General features: G+C 49.8%; 1 protein-coding gene across 3 annotated transcripts in view; it reads right to left on the bottom strand.

Moving 5' to 3' along the window:
- Positions 1-18,987, bottom strand: part of TELO2 (telomere maintenance 2) — a 53,938-nt gene that overhangs the window by 28,719 nt on the left and 6,232 nt on the right. For all 3 annotated transcript variants that reach the window (XM_083152993.1, XM_083152994.1, XM_083152996.1), the window contains exons 3-7: positions 17,618-17,898; positions 16,722-16,790; positions 16,048-16,195; positions 15,616-15,718; positions 15,450-15,518 (exon numbers count right to left, since the gene is read on the bottom strand). In XM_083152993.1, the coding sequence (XP_083009119.1) occupies positions 15,450-15,518; positions 15,616-15,718; positions 16,048-16,195; positions 16,722-16,790; positions 17,618-17,898 (670 nt within the window). The remainder of the gene's footprint in view (positions 1-15,449; positions 15,519-15,615; positions 15,719-16,047; positions 16,196-16,721; positions 16,791-17,617; positions 17,899-18,987) is intronic.

Below are 18,987 nucleotides of genomic sequence, written 5' to 3'. Positions count from 1 at the left end.
TGTGACCCGTGGGCTGGAGAGGAATTTGCGAATGTGCTGGTGTAAGGCAGCACTTTTGTCCGCTGGGAGAAAAAGCCGAAGGGCCTTGGTGTCCAGAAGAGCTCCCAGGTGCAGCATGCGTTGCGATGGAAGCAGGGTGGACTTTTCCCAGTTCAGGAGCCACCCGTGGTCCTGTAAAGTTGTAATTGTCGTCTGCAAGTGCGACAGGAGGATGTCTGGCGACTTTACCACCAGCAAGAGGTCATCTAAGTAAGGGAACACCCGAATGCCCTGCTGGTGTAGGAGCGAGGCCATTACCGCCATGATCTTCGTGAAGATCCTTGGGGCAGTGGCCAGTCCAAAAGGCAGAGCTCTGAATTGAAAGTGCCTGTGTAGGATGGCGAACCTCAGGAACTTTTGATGCGCTGGGAGGATGGGGACATGTAGGTACGCATCCCGAATGTCCAGGGACACCATGTAGTCCCCAGCCTCCAGCGCCAGGATTATTGATCTCAACGTTTCCATTCTGAACTTGGACACTCTGACTGACTTGTTTAGCGCCTTTAAGTTCAGAATGGGTCTGAATGTCCCGTTTTGTTTTGGGACCAGAAAGAGTGTTGAGTAAAACCCCTGTCCTTTCTGGTGGGCAGGTATGGGGACAATAATCTGAGACCGTAGTAGGGACTGCAAAATCCTTTGCAGGTGGTCTGCTTTTACAGGGTCGTGCGGGAGGCCTGTGCAAAATAACTTTTTGGGTGGTGTCCTTTTGAAAGAAATGGAGTAGCCCCGAGACACCACTTCCCTCACCCAGGCGTCCTTTGTCGTGGACAGCCACCGTTGGGAGAAGAGAAGAAGTCTGCCTCCCACCTGGGGCTCCCCCTGCGGGAGGCCAACCCAGTCATGCGGAAGGCTTGTCAGGCTTGTTTGGGGCCTGTCTAGCAGCCCAAGCCTGCTTTGGTTTTGCCTTACCCGGTTTACGGGAGGGGGAAGGATTTGTGAAAGGTTGACCTCTGGCCTTGCCCTGTGGACGAAAGGACCGAAAGGCGGGCCTAGACTTCTGAGGAAGAGCCGTTGGGAGGCATGCAGTCTTAGCTGCCGCCAGAGAGGCTACTATTTTATTAAGTTCCTCTCCGAAAAGTGTTTCCCCCTTAAAGGGCAGTAACTCCAGGGTCTTTTTGGACTCTAAGTCCACTTTCCAAGGCCGGAGCCAGATGATGCGGCGTGCTAGCACAGAACTAGCTGAGGCCTTGGCTGCTAGTGTGCCAGCATCTGACATGGCGTCCATTATATAGGAAGCTGCTTGTTTGATATGGAGGATACACAGTTTCGCATCCTCAGATGCATCCTGCGTAAGCTCCTCCTCCAAGGTTTAAACCCACAGGAGAATGGCTTTAGCTGCCCAAGTAGCCGCTATAGTAGGCCTTTGAACTGCGCCAGAGTAGGAAAAAGTGGCTTTAAGAGCCTGTTCCAGGCGCCTGTCAGTCTGGTCCCCTAGATTGGACCCAGATGAAACAGGTAGCACCGATGGTTTTACCAGTCTTGTAACATGGGGATCCACTGAGGGTGGTATTTCCCATGGTTTGCAATCCTCTGGTGGGAGGGGGTATTTGTTTAAAACCCTCTGTGGAATGCTGGCCTTTTTGCCTAACTCCTCCCACTGATTAGTCCGAATTTCTGTTAGGTAATCAGAATGTGGGAACTGGGCCTTAAGGACCTTTTGCTTTTTAAAGACATCTTTCGTCTTAGCGACAGGTTCAGGCTCCTCAGGGTCATATAATAAAACCTCTTTAATAGCATGTATCAGGGCTGCCACGTCAGGAGTCTCTGCATGAGCAGCAGGAGTGTCCACAGGCATGGGGTCATCCTGATTATCATCCAAATTGATGTCATCACCTGCATTGTCGACATCATCTCCCCCATCGCCACCATCATCAGTATCAGTGTCATCCCGTGTGTCTGCCAGCAAAGGAGTCAACAGGGATCTACTGGGCTGTACGGTCTGGGGCAGCAGCTTTTGCATAGCCACCGTAGTCTGTTGCAAGGTCTGCACCGTGGTCAACAGGGCATCCACCCAAGGTGGAGGGAAATGGACTACAGGGGGAGCAACAGTGGCTGGCAAGCGATCCACAAGAGTACCCAGCAATTGTTGGAAAGCTGCCCATGGGGGTTGTTGTACTGTGGCAGTGGACTGCGCAGGGGATATGCAGTTGACACACAGGCCATCCTGAACAACATCCATCTCAGACAGGCCTGCAGCACAGCCCTTGCAGGACAAGAGCTGAGGAGATTCTGTCTGCTGACGCCCTCTTTTAGACATGGTGTAAAAACACACTGACAAGGAGAGCTGACAGTGCACAATAGGCTGATTCACTTAAGGAAAACCTAGAGTGATATCACTGTTCCAGTGACACCTAGTGGAGGAAGGAGAAATGGTGCCTGTCCGAGAGAGGGGGGGCGGGCACCAAAGTCACGGCTAATGGGACGGCAGATCTCTGGTGAGAATGGTGCCAAAGCCGGGGGAGGGACTGCAGACCCGACGCCGCCTCCCCTTGCTGGACTTCCCCCACCAGGGATTGTTCCCTATGGGGAAATCGCGGCCATCGCGTGTGGACCATTTAAGCATTTTTAGCCGCACACGACGCGACCGACCCGATTTTCACTGTTTTCAATGCATTTCAATGGAAAAATCGGGGGCATCGCGTCGGTCGCATCGCAGGCCACTAAAATGACCCCCGATGGCCGCGATTTGTGGCCGTGCTAGGAAACAAGTACCGCAATTCTTAATTAATTTAAAAGCCCATTGTTCTCTATAATCTGAGACAACAAGAGAGTACTTGAAAGCACCAAGTGACATAGGCAGAAAAGGAGAGTTATGGTAGACCTACCTTTGTTAACTCCCTTTCCTTGAAGTCCATGGGAACCACACGGGACATCGGGGGTTGTAGGTGGATCCAGGGGGTCCGAGGCACCAATCAGCGAAGCTTTTAGTGATTTCCCAGGATGCCCGGGCCCTCTCCCCTACAGCCCCGCCTCCAGGCTCATCTAGTCAGTTTTTAGTAACAAGCCGTAAGCAGGAAGCGGAGAAGAGAGAAGGACAGGCACACATGTCCATAGACTCACACATACATAAGAGCTAATATGAGCAAAATATGGTCATTGCAGGTCACATAAGGATAATACCACTTCTAGGGATACCTCAGTAGCAAATTAAAGGGAGGGCGCCCTGTGGTTCCCATGGACTTCAAGGAAAGGGAGTTAACAAAGGTAGGTCTACCATAACTCTCCTTTTCCTTTTCAGGGTCCATGGGTCCCACAGGGGACATCGGGGATGTCACAAGCTGTATATTCAAGGGAGGGAATTTGCCTGAGGTGCCAGAAGAACCCGACGACCAAAGGAAGCATCCTGGGAGGCAAACGTGTCAAAAGCATAAAATCTAGTGAAAGTATGGACAGATGACCACGTTGCAGCCTTGCACAGTTGTTCGGCAGAAGCTCCTCTGCTTGCCGCCCAAGACGGACCAACCGCCCTGGTAGAATGTGCTTTGATTGACACAGGGATAGGTAACTTTGCCTGTTGATACACTTGATGGATGGCCATACGAATCCAGCGGGCAATGGTCTGTTTTGTGGCAGGCCAGCCCTTTTTGTGAAACCCGTACAGTACAAAAAGAGAGTCAGATTTTCTGACTGTTTTGGTACGTTCCACATATATAGTCAGAGCCCTGACCACATCGAGAAGGCGTTCCTGCTGGGACAAATTTTCGGATGTAAAGGCCGGTACCAATATTTCCTGATTCAGGTGGAACCTGGAAACGACCTTAGGAAGGTGTGACGGTTTGGTTCTCAGGACCGCCCTATCCGAATGGAAGATAAGGAAAGGAGGTTTCCAGGACAGGGCCGAAAGATCAGAGACCCTCCTAGCAGATGAAATTGCCAGGAGAAAAAACGTTTTAACAGTGAGCCACTTAAGATCCACTGAGTGTAAGGGTTCAAAAGGTGGCTTGGTCAATGCCTGTAATACCAACGTAAGGTCCCAAGGCATGGTAGGAGGAGTATACGGTGGCTGTACATGTAGTACACCTTGAAAGAAAGTGCGAACATCAGGCAGAAGCGCAATTTTTCTTTGGAACCAGACCGACAGGGCTGAAACCTGGACTTTTAACAATGCCATATCTAGGCCTCTCTGCAGAAAAGCCAAGATCCTGGCTATTTTAAAGACTTTGGGATTGTACTTTCTGGAAGTACACCAAGAAAAAAACGTGTGCCAAATCCGGTAATAGATTCTGGACGACGATGGTTTACGTGCCTGAATCATAGTCCTAGCCACTCTCGAGGAAAAACCTTTCTGTTTCAGTAAGGTAGTTTCAAGCGCCACGCCGTCAAAGACAGGCGCTGAGGATCCGGGTGTAGGCAGGGGCCCTGGGACAACAGATCCTTCCGAGATGGCAACGGGATGTGTGGCAGGGGCGACATTTGTAGCAAGTCCACGAATCTAGGCCTGCGTGGCCAAAATGGGGCTATCAATATCAGATTCCCGCGTTCCACTTTGAATTTCCTGATGATCCTTGGGATCATATTGACTGGAGGGAATGCGTACTGGAGATGAAATCTCCATGGAACTGTGAGAGCGTCTGTGAAGTCGGCTAGAGGATCCCTTGTCCTGGATCCGAACCTTTCCACTTTGCGGTTGTGCCTGGACGCCATGAGATTCTCGTCTGGCACGCCCCAACTGTCTGTCAGAGTGGGTGCAGAGAAGATAGGTAATAGCGCTCACAATGAAAATGATGGTATGAGTCTATGATGAGTGCAACACTATTTTATTAGAGGTGCTGAATACAGATTAAGCAGAAGTTGCAGTGGGTGGTGGGTGGTGGGGGGGATTAAGGCTGTGGGGGCTCGGGGACAAAAACAAAGTCTCGGATTGGAAGGGGTGGCGGGGAGCTGGCGTCCCAGTCTCCCGCAGAGTACCTTGGTGGTCTGAGGCTCAGATGTTGAAAGCTCGGTCCCTCGGCGTCTACGAGTTCACTGTAGATTCGCGGGTGATGTTCATCTGTGACCACGGGGCTGCAGCCCGCACGCAGTTGCTGACGAGCACCGTCCTCAACGTGAAGACGCTACCCGGGGCAGTGCGTACAAGCCGGCTCCGGTGGGCTCTCTTGGGAGAGAGACTTCAGTGGCGGCGGGGATGGATGGAGGCTGTGTGTGACGAAGCCGCGGCAGCGTCAGTAAGACTGTCAGTCAGAGTGGCAAAGACCTCCGGATGGAGAGACCACTCCCCCGGATGAATGTCCCGACGGCTCAGGAAGTCTGCTTCCCAGTTCAGGACACCCGGGATGAAGACAGCTGAGCGTGCCGGGAGATTTTGTCCGCCCACAAAAGAATTCTGGAAACTTCCTGTAGGGCCGCCACGCTGCGGGTGCCGCCTTGTACCGTCGTGGCGTTGTCGGACTGGATCTTTACCGGTTTGCCCTGGATCAGGTCCCTTGCTCCGAGTAGCGTGTTGTACGCTGCCCTCAATTCCAGAACGTTTATGGACAGCCTGGACTCCTGCACTGTCCATACGCCTTGCAAGGACTGGGATCCTACTACCGCTCCCCAGCCTCGCAAGCTGGCGTCGGTTGTGAGGACCAGCCATTCGGCGAACCAGAATGGTCGGCCTGTCGACAGGTGCTGCGATTGTAGCCACCACTGGAGAGACTCCCGGACTTCCTGAGTCAGTTGGAAGGAGGTAGTCCTGATATGCTGGGTCAGACCGTCCCACCTCTTCAATATGAGACACTGAAGAGGGCGAGAGTGGAACTGGGCCCCCTCGACCATGTCGAAAGTGGACAACATCCACCCTAGAATTTTCATCGCCCAATGAACTGTGACCCGTGGGCTGGAGAGGAATTTGCGAATGTGCTGGTGTAAGGCAGCACTTTTGTCCGCTGGGAGAAAAAGCCGAAGGGCCTTGGTGTCCAGAAGAGCTCCCAGGTGCAGCATGCGTTGCGATGGAAGCAGGGTGGACTTTTCCCAGTTCAGGAGCCACCCGTGGTCCTGTAAAGTTGTAATTGTCGTCTGCAAGTGCGACAGGAGGATGTCTGGCGACTTTACCACCAGCAAGAGGTCATCTAAGTAAGGGAACACCCGAATGCCCTGCTGGTGTAGGAGCGAGGCCATTACCGCCATGATCTTCGTGAAGATCCTTGGGGCAGTGGCCAGTCCAAAAGGCAGAGCTCTGAATTGAAAGTGCCTGTGTAGGATGGCGAACCTCAGGAACTTTTGATGCGCTGGGAGGATGGGGACATGTAGGTACGCATCCCGAATGTCCAGGGACACCATGTAGTCCCCAGCCTCCAGCGCCAGGATTATTGATCTCAACGTTTCCATTCTGAACTTGGACACTCTGACTGACTTGTTTAGCGCCTTTAAGTTCAGAATGGGTCTGAATGTCCCGTTTTGTTTTGGGACCAGAAAGAGTGTTGAGTAAAACCCCTGTCCTTTCTGGTGGGCAGGTATGGGGACAATAATCTGAGACCGTAGTAGGGACTGCAAAATCCTTTGCAGGTGGTCTGCTTTTACAGGGTCGTGCGGGAGGCCTGTGCAAAATAACTTTTTGGGTGGTGTCCTTTTGAAAGAAATGGAGTAGCCCCGAGACACCACTTCCCTCACCCAGGCGTCCTTTGTCGTGGACAGCCACCGTTGGGAGAAGAGAAGAAGTCTGCCTCCCACCTGGGGCTCCCCCTGCGGGAGGCCAACCCAGTCATGCGGAAGGCTTGTCAGGCTTGTTTGGGGCCTGTCTAGCAGCCCAAGCCTGCTTTGGTTTTGCCTTACCCGGTTTACGGGAGGGGGAAGGCTTTGTGAAAGGTTGACCTCTGGCCTTGCCCTGTGGACGAAAGGACCGAAAGGCGGGCCTAGACTTCTGAGGAAGAGCCATTGGGAGGCATGCAGTCTTAGCTGCCGCCAGAGAGGCTACTATTTTATTAAGTTCCTCTCCGAAAAGGGTTTCCCCCTTAAAGGGCAGTAACTCCAGGGTCTTTTTGGACTCTAAGTCCACTTTCCAAGGCCGGAGCCAGATGATGCGGCGTGCTAGCACAGAACTAGCTGAGGCCTTGGCTGCTAGTGTGCCAGCATCTGACATGGCGTCCATTATATAGGAAGCTGCTTGTTTGATATGGAGGATACACAGTTTCGCATCCTCAGATGCATCCTGCGTAAGCTCCTCCTCCAAGGTTTAAACCCACAGGAGAATGGCTTTAGCTGCCCAAGTAGCCGCTATAGTAGGCCTTTGAACTGCGCCAGAGTAGGAAAAAGTGGCTTTAAGAGCCTGTTCCAGGCGCCTGTCAGTCTGGTCCCCTAGATTGGACCCAGATGAAACAGGTAGCACCGATGGTTTTACCAGTCTTGTAACATGGGGATCCACTGAGGGTGGTATTTCCCATGGTTTGCAATCCTCTGGTGGGAGGGGGTATTTGTTTAAAACCCTCCGTGGAATGCTGGCCTTTTTGCCTAACTCCTCCCACTGATTAGTCCGAATTTCTGTTAGGTAATCAGAATGTGGGAACTGGGCCTTAAGGACCTTTTGCTTTTTAAAGACATCTTTCGTCTTAGCGACAGGTTCAGGCTCCTCAGGGTCATATAATAAAACCTCTTTAATAGCATGTATCAGGGCTGCCACGTCAGGAGTCTCTGCATGAGCAGCAGGAGTGTCCACAGGCATGGGGTCATCCTGATTATCATCCAAATTGATGTCATCACCTGCATTGTCGACATCATCTCCCCCATCGCCACCATCATCAGTATCAGTGTCATCCCGTGTGTCTGCCAGCAAAGGAGTCAACAGGGATCTACTGGGCTGTACGGTCTGGGGCAGCAGCTTTTGCATAGCCACCGTAGTCTGTTGCAAGGTCTGCACCGTGGTCAACAGGGCATCCACCCAAGGTGGAGGGAAATGGACTACAGGGGGAGCAACAGTGGCTGGCAAGCGATCCACAAGAGTACCCAGCAATTGTTGGAAAGCTGCCCATGGGGGTTGTTGTACTGTGGCAGTGGACTGCGCAGGGGATATGCAGTTGACACACAGGCCATCCTGAACAACATCCATCTCAGACAGGCCTGCAGCACAGCCCTTGCAGGACAAGAGCTGAGGAGATTCTGTCTGCTGACGCCCTCTTTTAGACATGGTGTAAAAACACACTGACAAGGAGAGCTGACAGTGCACAATAGGCTGATTCACTTAAGGAAAACCTAGAGTGATATCACTGTTCCAGTGACACCTAGTGGAGGAAGGAGAAATGGTGCCTGTCCGAGAGAGGGGGGGCGGGCACCAAAGTCACGGCTAATGGGACGGCAGATCTCTGGTGAGAATGGTGCCAAAGCCGGGGGAGGGACTGCAGACCCGACGCCGCCTCCCCTTGCTGGACTTCCCCCACCAGGGATGTTATAGCCAATAATGGGGTCCCCTCTGCCCCGGTCTGCGCTATTCCCCGGTGGTCTAGTGGGGTCCCGGGCCGAAGCCTGTACCCACGCCAGCTACCGCGTGCGTCTCCCATGCTAGCGCGGTACAGCAGCGATTTGCGCTCCAGGTGGAGCCTTACCTGCCCTCTGTTCCAGCCACGCTGCCCGGGGGAAACCGACGGCGGTGCTAGGCGTCGCGGTCTTCCCCGCCGAGGTCCTCCGTGACATGACGTCATTGGATGGAGCAGGCGCCGGGAGGGTGATGCAGCCGCTCGCTCCGCCGTCAGTGACTGACGGCGGTGAGCAGCCTCAGCCGCGAAGCGGCTTCTGCCGCAGAGGCGGCAGATTTAAAAAGTAAAAATAAAAATAGCTTTGTGGGGTTACCTCAGTGAGGTAACCCCCGCTGATACAACAGGTGCGTCTGCTTCCTGCAGGCACCAAACAAAAACTGACTAGATGAGCCTGGAGGCGGGGCTGTAGGGGAGAGGGCCCGGGCATCCTGGGAAATCATTAAAAGCTTCGCTGATTGATGCCTCGGACCCCCTGGATCCACCTACAACCCCCGATGTCCCCTGTGGGACCCATGGACCCTGAAAAGGAAAGTGGATTTTTCGGGAACACCTCCATTCATGATAAGCAGGTTTTAGAATGGCCTAAACAATCAATAAAAAGGTAAATGCTTTACTTTATGTGTCCTTAGTTGCTCGTTATTTAGCACCTATCACAGATTAGCCAGCTTCTGTGGAACCCTAGCACCCTATCAGTGCTCCACATGAAAGCACACCCATATGGGCAGGGCCCAAACCCAGGGGCCCAGGCTTTGCTGGATATGCAGGCCAGGCTTGCGTTCTCCGGGTTCAGAGAGGGTCTAGTGTGCCCAAAACGTATTCTGTGAGAGGGAAAGAAGGGCAAGAGGGGAAGAAGCAGCACAGTGTGTGCCACATAGATAGATGTGCTAGGATAGTGTACTCCCTGTTCTGAACATTTACCAAAATCCATTAGATTGGGGAAGGCCCACTCAGACAAACACCTGCCCTATAGTCCATTTAAAGATGGTCAAAGGAGAGAGACTATCACCAAGAATCTAGTAATGGCAAGTAGCTAGAAAACTACAAATAGGCAGACACAACACTGGGACCACTCCAAGGACACTGGTACATACTGATATGACTGATGCTTATACACCCATAGGTTACATTCTCTAAGCACCAGTAGATTATATTAATGGAAAGGAGGCATGCCTCCCAGCATCAGTAACACACTGGTACATACTGATATGTCTGATGCTTATAGCCCCAGTAGATTATATTACTAGTAAGGAGGCATGCCTCCCAGCATCAGTAACACACTGGTACATACTCATGTGACTGATACTTATAGCCACAGTAGATTATATTACTAGTAAGGAGGCATGGTTCCCAGCATCAGTAACACACTGGTACATACTGATATGTCTGATGCTTATAGCCCCAGTAGATTATATTACTAGTAAGGAGGCATGCCTCCCAGCATCAGTAACACACTGGTGCATACTGATATGTCTGATGCTTATAGCCCCAGTAGATTATATTACTAGTAAGGAGGCATGCCTCCCAGCATCAGTAACACACTGGTGCATACTGATATGACTGATGCTTATAGCCCCAGTAGATTATATTACTAGTAAGGAGGCATGCCTCCCAGCATCAGTAACACACTGGTGCATACTGGGGATGCAGTTAATTTGCCGGCGGTCCGGATCCCGGCGGTCGGAATCCCGACACTGGAATCCCGACCGCCGAAATCCCGAAACTTTCTCCCTCCGTGGGTGTCCACGACACCCATAGAGGGAGAATAAAATAGCGTGCCGAGCGTAGCGAGGCACCGGGCCCGCTGCGTGGCGAGCGCAGCGAGCCCGCAAGGGGGGGCGATCCATGTCCCCCCCTTGTCGGGATTTCGGCGGTCGGGATTCCAGTGTCGGGATTCCGACCGCCGGGATCCCGACCGCCGGCAAATCGTATCGGATCCGCATACTGATATGTCTGATGCTTATAGCCCCAGTAGATTATATTACTAGTAAGGAGGCATGCCTCCCAGCATCAGTAACACACTGGTACATACTGATATGTCTGATGCTTATAGCCCCAGTAGATTATATTACTAGTAAGGAGGCATGCCTCCCAGCATCAGTAACACACTGGTACATACTCATGTGACTGATGCTTATAGCCCCAGTAGATTATATTAATAGTAAGGAGGCATGCCTCCCAGCATCAGTAACACACTGGTACATACTCATGTGACTGATGCTTATAGCCCCAGTAGATTATATTAATAGTAAGGAGGCATGCCTCCCAGCATCAGTAACACACTGGTACATACTGATATGACTGATGCTTATAGCCCCAGTAGATTATATTACTAGTAAGGAGGCATGCCTCCCAGCATCAGTAACACACTGGTACATACTCATGTGACTGATGCTTATAGCCCCAGTAGATTATATTACTAGTAAGGAGGCATGCCTCCCAGCATCAGTAACACACTGGTACATACTGATATGTCTGATGCTTATAGCCCCAGTAGATTATATTACTAGTAAGGAGGCATGCCTCCCAGCATCAGTAACACACTGGTACATACTCATGTGACTGATGCTTATAGCCCCAGTAGATTATATTACTAGTAAGGAGGCATGCCTCCCAGCATCAGTAACACACTGGTACATACTCATGTGACTGATGCTTATAGCCCCAGTAGATTATATTAATAGTAAGGAGGCATGCCTCCCAGCATCAGTAACACACTGGTACATACTGATATGACTGATGCTTATAGCCCCAGTAGATTATATTACTAGTAAGGAGGCATGCCTCCCAGCATCAGTAACACACTGGTACATACTGATATGACTGATGCTTATAGCCCCAGTAGATTATATTACTAGTAAGGAGGCATGCCTCCCAGCATCAGTAACACACTGGTACATACTGATATGTCTGATGCTTATAGCCCCAGTAGATTATATTACTAGTAAGGAGGCATGCCTCCCAGCATCAGTAACACACTGGTACATACTCATGTGACTGATGCTTATAGCCCCAGTAGATTATATTACTAGTAAGGAGGCATGCCTCCCAGCATCAGTAACACACTGGTACATACTGATATGTCTGATGCTTATAGCCCCAGTAGATTATATTACTAGTAAGGAGACATGCCTCCCAGCATCAGTAACACACTGGTACATACTGATATGTCTGATGCTTATAGTCCCAGTAGATTATATTACTAGTAAGGAGGCATGCCTCCCAGCATCAGTAACACACTGGTACATACTGATATGTCTGATGCTTATAGCCCCAGTAGATTATATTACTAGTAAGGAGGCATGCCTCCCAGCATCAGTAACACACTGGTACATACTGATATGTCTGATGCTTATAGTCCCAGTAGATTATATTACTAGTCAGGGTTCGCAAAAACGCGCTATAGCGCGTATTTTACCCTAAACCGGTCCCCGGGGACTCAGTTTTTAAAACTAAAGGGGTCCCCGAGGACGCGCTGAGCTGAACCTATGAGCCGACGCCGTGTTTGGCTGTCACTCTTGTGATGATTGCTGTAGTGCAGTGTGGGCTGAAGAAGAACCTCCCCCACTAACCTCCCACTCTGGAGCCGAGCACATCAGGCCAGAGCGCCCCTCCCATACTGTGACGGCAGAGTGTGGGCAGAAGTCGCCGCTTCCTTCTGGTGCTGTGTAGCCGTTACTCGCGGTGTGCGCGTCTCCGTGCTCCCCCTCTGTCTGTCTCACTGACACAGCCCCGGGACGCTGCCGTACGCGCTGTACGGCAGCCTCCCGGGGCTGTGTCAGTGAGACAGACAGAGGGGGAGCACGGAGACGCGCACACAGCGAGTAACGGCTACACAGCACCGCAAGCAACATGGGTGAGTCACATCTAGCCCGGGCTGCGGCTGTGTGTACGGGCGGGTGGTGGACGGAACAAGAGGCCCCGCGCAGAGAGGAGGCTGGGCACCAGCAATGATGGGAGAGGGGATGTACTAAAAGGAATGAGTGGAATGACAGTGTTGTCTGCAGATAAGGAATGCCAATTGACTATAATGGGAGAAAATGACATACATATAAATGACATTGTCTCCCATTATACTGAATTGGCATTCCTTATCAGCAGACCAGACTGTCATTCCACTGTCATTCCTTTTAGTATGTCCATGGGAGAGGACTACTGGGTGTGAGGGAGGCCGCGCTGTATGAATGAGCGCTGCAGGCTGGGCGCGGGATAGCCTTATAGGTCACTGCCATGGGCTATATGGGATTAGAAGTGGAGTTATCAGGTTACCCCCATAATACTTCATGTGTCATTCTATATGGGGAGGCGGAGGTGTAATGGGGCTATGGCAGACCTTGGACTAATGTGGGCTACCGAATGGGGTTATGGGAGATCTTAGGGTAATGTGCCCTGTTTAATGGGACTATGGCAGGTGTGTGCTGGGGCTATAGCAGACCATGGGGTATCTTGTGCTGTGTAGTGGGGCTATAACATACCGCAGGATAATGAGGGCTGTGTAATGAGTCTATGGAAGACTGCAGGGTAACATGGGCAGGCTAATGAGGCTTTGGTAAAATAAAGGGTAACTTGGGTAGTATAATGGGGCTATGGCAGACCTTAGGGTAATTTGGGCTGTGTTATGGGAGTATGGCAGACCTCAGGGTATTGTGGGCTGCGTTATGGGGCTATGATAGACCTTGTTCCAATGTGGGCTTTGTAATGGGGCTATGGCAGACGTCAGGGTAATGTGGGCTGTGTAGTAGGACTATGGTAGACCACGGGGTACCGTATGATATGTAGTGGGGTGTGCCGCTGTGTAACGGGCTTTGGAAGACTGCAGGGTAACATGGGCTGTGTAATGGGGCCCTGGCAGACCTGACGTTAATGTGGGCTGTGAGCTTTCTGTACTACAGCTGTGTGGATTGATATGGACATTATTTGGAAATTATTTCATTCATTTTATTTCTGATTCTGTGTTGTGTTTGTGTGTGCTTGTGACTTGTTTAGTTTTCAGGTTTATATAGTTTCTAGTATATATGTATCTTTATGGGAGTGGGCCAATTGATACATCCCCCCGAACCACATGTGCCATGCTGGGGAGAGGAGGCTTTATTCCGTTGGGACCCAGAAAAGGTCAGGTAGGACCCCGATTTTTAGAAGTGAAGGGTCCCCGGGACCCACTTTTTTGGGTGGTTTTCGCGAACACTGCTAGTAAGGAGACATGCCTCCCAGCATCAGTAACACACTGGTACATACTGATATGTCTGATGCTTATAGCCCCAGTAGATTATATTACTAGTAAGGAGGCATGCCTCCCAGCATCAGTAACACACTGGTACATACTCATGTGACTGATGCTTATAGCCCCAGTAGATTATATTACTAGTAAGGAGGCATGCCTCCCAGCATCAGTAACGCACTGGTACATACTCATGTGACTGATGCTTATAGCCCCAGTAGATTATATTACTAGTAAGGAGGCATGCCTCCCAGCATCAGTAACACACTGGTACATACTGATATGTCTGATGCTTATAGTCCCAGTAGATTATATTACTAGTAAGGAGGCATGCCTCCCAGCATCAGTAACACACTGGTACATACTGATATGTCTGATGCTTATAGCCCCAGTAGATTATATTACTAGTAAGGAGGCATGCCTCCCAGCATCAGTAACACACTGGTACATACTCATGTGACTGATGGTTATAGCCCCAGTAGATTATATTACTAGTAAGGAGGCATGCCTCCCAGCATCAGTAACGCACTGGTACATACTCATGTGACTGATGCTTATAGCCACAGTAGATTATATTATTGGAAATGAGGCATGCCTCCCAGCATCAGTAACACAGCGGTACATACTGATATGTCTGATGCTTATAGCCACAGTAGATTATATTACTAGTAAGGAGGCATGCCTCCCAGCATCAGTAACACACTGGTACATACTGATATGTCTGATGCTTATAGCCCCAGTAGATTATATTACTAGTAAGGAGGCATGCCTCCCAGCATCAGTAACACACTGGTATATACTCATGTGACTGATGCTTATAGCCCCAGTAGCAGGGCCGAATTTGTGCCTAGGCACGTGAGGCACCGGCCTCAGGGAGGCACCAATTAAGGGCGGCAGGCAGGCTAACATTCTGTTAAATAGCAGCATGGCACAGCGGGTGGGCAGCAGCGAGTGACAAGCGCCGCAGACATGATTTATCATGTGTAGGCGGCAGCGCTGCTCGTCACCCGCCACTGCCCACCCGCTGTGCCATGCACATTACATCACCGCTTAGTGGCTGGGTCCCACTGCGCGTCCGGAAATACCTCAGACTCACTGCTGCCGGCTCCCGCCCATTGGCTACTCTACACACACACACAGTCTATAGGCTGCTGTGTATCCAGGAGCTGAGGTGAGCGACGCGCAGATCCTCCCTGCGCTCAGTCAGTCACAGTGTGTGATCCGGAGAGAGACTGACAGAGACAATGAGCTAATCACTGTACTAATAAGTGCCTCCCTCTCCGGGTCCTCAGTCCACAGTGCTTAAAAAAATATTGAGGTGGGCTACAGTTAAATTTTAATGAAATATAAATAACATTGTATATACATATATGATTACATAAAAATAGAAGGGGGGGGGGACGGACGGACAAAAATGTTGAGCCTAGGGGCGGCCTGACCCCTAAATTCGCCCCTGCCCAGTAGATTATATTACTGGAAACGAGGCATGCCTCCCAGCATCAGTAACACACTGGTACTGTACATACTGATAGGACTGATGCTTATAGCCCCAGTAGATTATATTACTGGAAACGAGGCATGCCTCCCAGCATCAGTAACACACTGGTACTGTACATACTGATATGACTGATGCTTATAGCCCCAGTAGATTATATTACTGGAAACGAGGCATGCCTCCCAGCATCAGACAGTTACACAGCTGTGTATTCTAATATAACTGATGCTCATACACTCTACATTATATTCACCTTAATCAATAATGGCCGGCGACTGGTATCCAGAGACAAATATCCCAGAACGCTCAGCAGCACCTCTTTCTGTAAAAGATCAAGAAAAACTACCAGTCATTTCATTGTTTCCAATACAATGTACTAGATCTACTACACAGGATAAAGACCAAAGGCTGAGAGTTACCTTGACATTGTTCTGCAGCAACAGCAGCTTCTGAGTAAGTAAGAACTTGGTCTTTTTATTCTTCAAAACCAGATCCCCCAGCAATTGGGAGAGAGCAGCAGACCTGAGAACGACAGTGGCCTGTATGAGAGGGATGGTACATGACACTACACTAAACAGGCCTTGTGCACTGTACCAAATACACGGCTGGTGCACGTAGAACGACGCCTATTCTGGCAAGTGTATGAATCGGGGAAGTGCAAAACTAGAGATTTGTGTAAGTGTATGGCGAAGGTCGGCATTTTGTTTTGTGCACAGAGAGGGGGGGGGGGGGGTAACTCAGTCCGACCTCGGTGCAACTACAATCAGCAATCTGCCCCACAGTTTAAGAAACGATGCCTGAAAAACTGCCAAGTGTGCATGAAAGTGGAGTAGACATATGAGGCAATTTACCCAGGTGCCAAATGCACCAGTCCAGTTACCACAGGCTCCATCCAACGGTCAGGAACAGACTCCATCAATCTCCAACAGATCCTTTGCCAGATGCAATCGGATTGGATGAGTGAGCTCAGGCGTGGCAGCAAGAGAGTGAACAGCTCCTCTGTAATTACATATAAGTAGATGTAGTCACACAGCACTTCCAGCAGGGGGAGACTTTCATAGCAGGAAACGGAATGGGATCATTTGATCTACAGCAAGTTGGTCGACGATCATTAGGTCAACAGGTCATTAGGTCGACACAAGCATTATGTCGGTGTGGTCTAAGTCGACAGTCAAAAGGTCGACATGGGGTTTTTGGCCATTTTTTTCCCTAGTGGATGGTAGGGCATAAAATACCACCTGTCGGGTCCAAAAAAACACCAAAAACCCCATGCTGACCTATTGACTGTCAACCTAATGATCTCTTAACCTAAAGCCATGTTGACCTAGAACCATGTCGACCTAGAACCATGTTGACTTTGACCCATGTCGACCTAATGATTGTCGAACCAACTTGCTGTAGACCGAATGACCCAGGAAACAAAGGGGGTTCCAGTACATCACAGGAAGCCTTTCCCTTGGGACGGGTTATATTTTACTGCTGTTAAGCTGTGTAGGCTCCAGTGTAGCTGACACGGAACACTTACCCTGCCGGCCCTGCATACAGACTTTTCCCAGCAGCTGGGATACAAAAGAGATGGAGCAGCCCTTTCCATCTAGGAGAGAGGAGGAATAATGAGATATATAAGGAGTACACAACTAGTTTTTTGGAAGTAAATGGTCTCTATAGAAGAGCGGATAGAAACAAATGCTCTCATTTAACTTTTTATGATGACTGTTGTCCATAAATCTCTTTCTAGATGGGTATCTGGATGATAGATTGACAACATTGGTTGACAGTCAATAAGTTGGTACTCTATGATCTACATTCATTAGGTCAGCTGGTATAAAGGCCGACAGTGCTGGCGGTAGATAGGTACATGACAACAGTCAGTACAAATGGTCGAAACCTGTAAAACTTTTATATCTGCTTGCTTTATTATCCACGCGGACATCTATTGGGGATAGTAAGTGAAGCAGGGCAAGCCACAATGCCCAAAGTGTGGTGAGAGTAGACTGTACTGATGGTGGTCACATAGCATTACATAAAGATTTGCCCTCCCCCCAAAAAACGTCTCGAGCATGTTTTGTGGCGGTCATCCTCATATTGACCTGTTGTACCGGTTGACCTTTTTTCTCTAATGAATGCTGACCATTTGTTGTGAACTTATTGACTGCCCACCATAACACTCACTGCCAATACATTGATCCGCAACCACTCAGATGTGAAAAACTTCTTTAGCTTAATGCAAAAAAAACACAACTATTGAAGTGGCCCATGGCAACCAATCAGCTGCTCTGTATAATTTTATATTATGCAAATTACAGATGTTTCTTCAGTGCTGATTGGTTGCCATGGGCCACTTCTCCTCCCTTATCACTGCTTCATACATCTACCCCTTAGAGACATGCAGACAGCGAGCCCAATACCTGGTACACCTACCTCTCAGAGAGACAGACACCCTCTGCAGCACCTGCAGTATGGCACTTCCCAAGCGGGGGTAATAGTGCTTGGGATAGAAGACCGATTTATTGTGTTGTTGGAGACAGTTAGCCAGGTGGTCTGGCAAGCTGCAGATCTTCACCAAGATGGCTTCATGCAAGATGGGTGTTGGGGTAGCCTCCAGCTGCTGTTTGCAAACCTCCCAGATAAGCTCTGCTAGGGCCTCGCGCTGTAGGAACTTCTCCAGCACATGGACACAGCGATCAAGGCGCATACAGGGCCTATAATAAGAGCAACAGTTAATGCAGTGTGCTAAGGGAAAGACATCACTGGAGTGAATGGCCACAGCCGCCCTGCTGCCACCTACTCACAGCGCCAACGTCAGTTACTGAACCTACAGCCATAAGAATGCAGCTATTCTATATTTGTTTCTTTTTGGCTAAACCCCCATTTGCTCCACCCCTTTTCCTTATGAACCTCTGTGTATTTATCTGGTCCTGTATGTAGCCAATTAACCTACCAGTTTATTTTGGAATTGTGGGAGTAAAACCACGCAAGCACGGGGAGAATATACAAACTCCGCACAGTTAGGGCCATGGTGGGAATAGAACCCATGACCTCAGTGCTCTGATTCAGTAATGCTAACCATTACACCGTCCATAATGCCCCGTGTGTGCTCACTTTAGTGCTTGTGCTAGGAAGTCACTTTAGGTATTTAGGTTCTTATTTCGTTTCACGGCGGTAGCATGGCCGCACGCTACTTCCGGGTTCGGCGCTCGGGAAACTTTCTAAAATAAAGTCCATGCCAACGTGAATAGTTCATACCCCCACTATCCACGTTGGCATGGAGTTGATTATAGATAGTGTGGCGAGTGAAGCGAGCCCCGCAAGGGGACACAGATGCTGCTGCGACTGAGACGCTGCCGCCGTGAAACTAAACAAGTACCGGTATTTACAGTATGCCACCTAAGAAAATGTGTGTGTGGCATTCAGTAGTGAGTGTACTGTAACCTCTTTCCTCAGGCAGTATTTTTTTTATAATGTTACAGTACCAGGGGGAAAAAGTAACAGTATCAAGACAGAACACTATAGAGCTGTATCTTGCTCAGACTTCTTGTTATCAGTTTAAGTTCTGTGTATTCAAGCGATTATTTAGCAATGAAACTGGGATAATCGATATCTGCAATATATTTGCTGATAAGTAGCTGTTAATTGCAAAACCTCTATAACAACCATATTTTTATGGGCATTTAACAATTTTTAGTGACAGGCCAAATGGTTAGAGTAGTGTATGTTGAGATATTTCCACTTTTATTGGGAAAAATCAATCTATGTCAGTCTGCGGCTGCGGGACCGCTAGTCCGCTACAG

This window comes from Crinia signifera, chromosome 7, assembly GCF_055691185.1.
Source record: "Crinia signifera chromosome 7, ASM5569118v1, whole genome shotgun sequence".
Lineage (NCBI taxonomy): Eukaryota > Metazoa > Chordata > Amphibia > Anura > Myobatrachidae > Crinia > Crinia signifera.
Note: the sequence above shows the minus strand (reverse complement) of the source record. Positions and strands in the feature narration are given on the sequence as shown.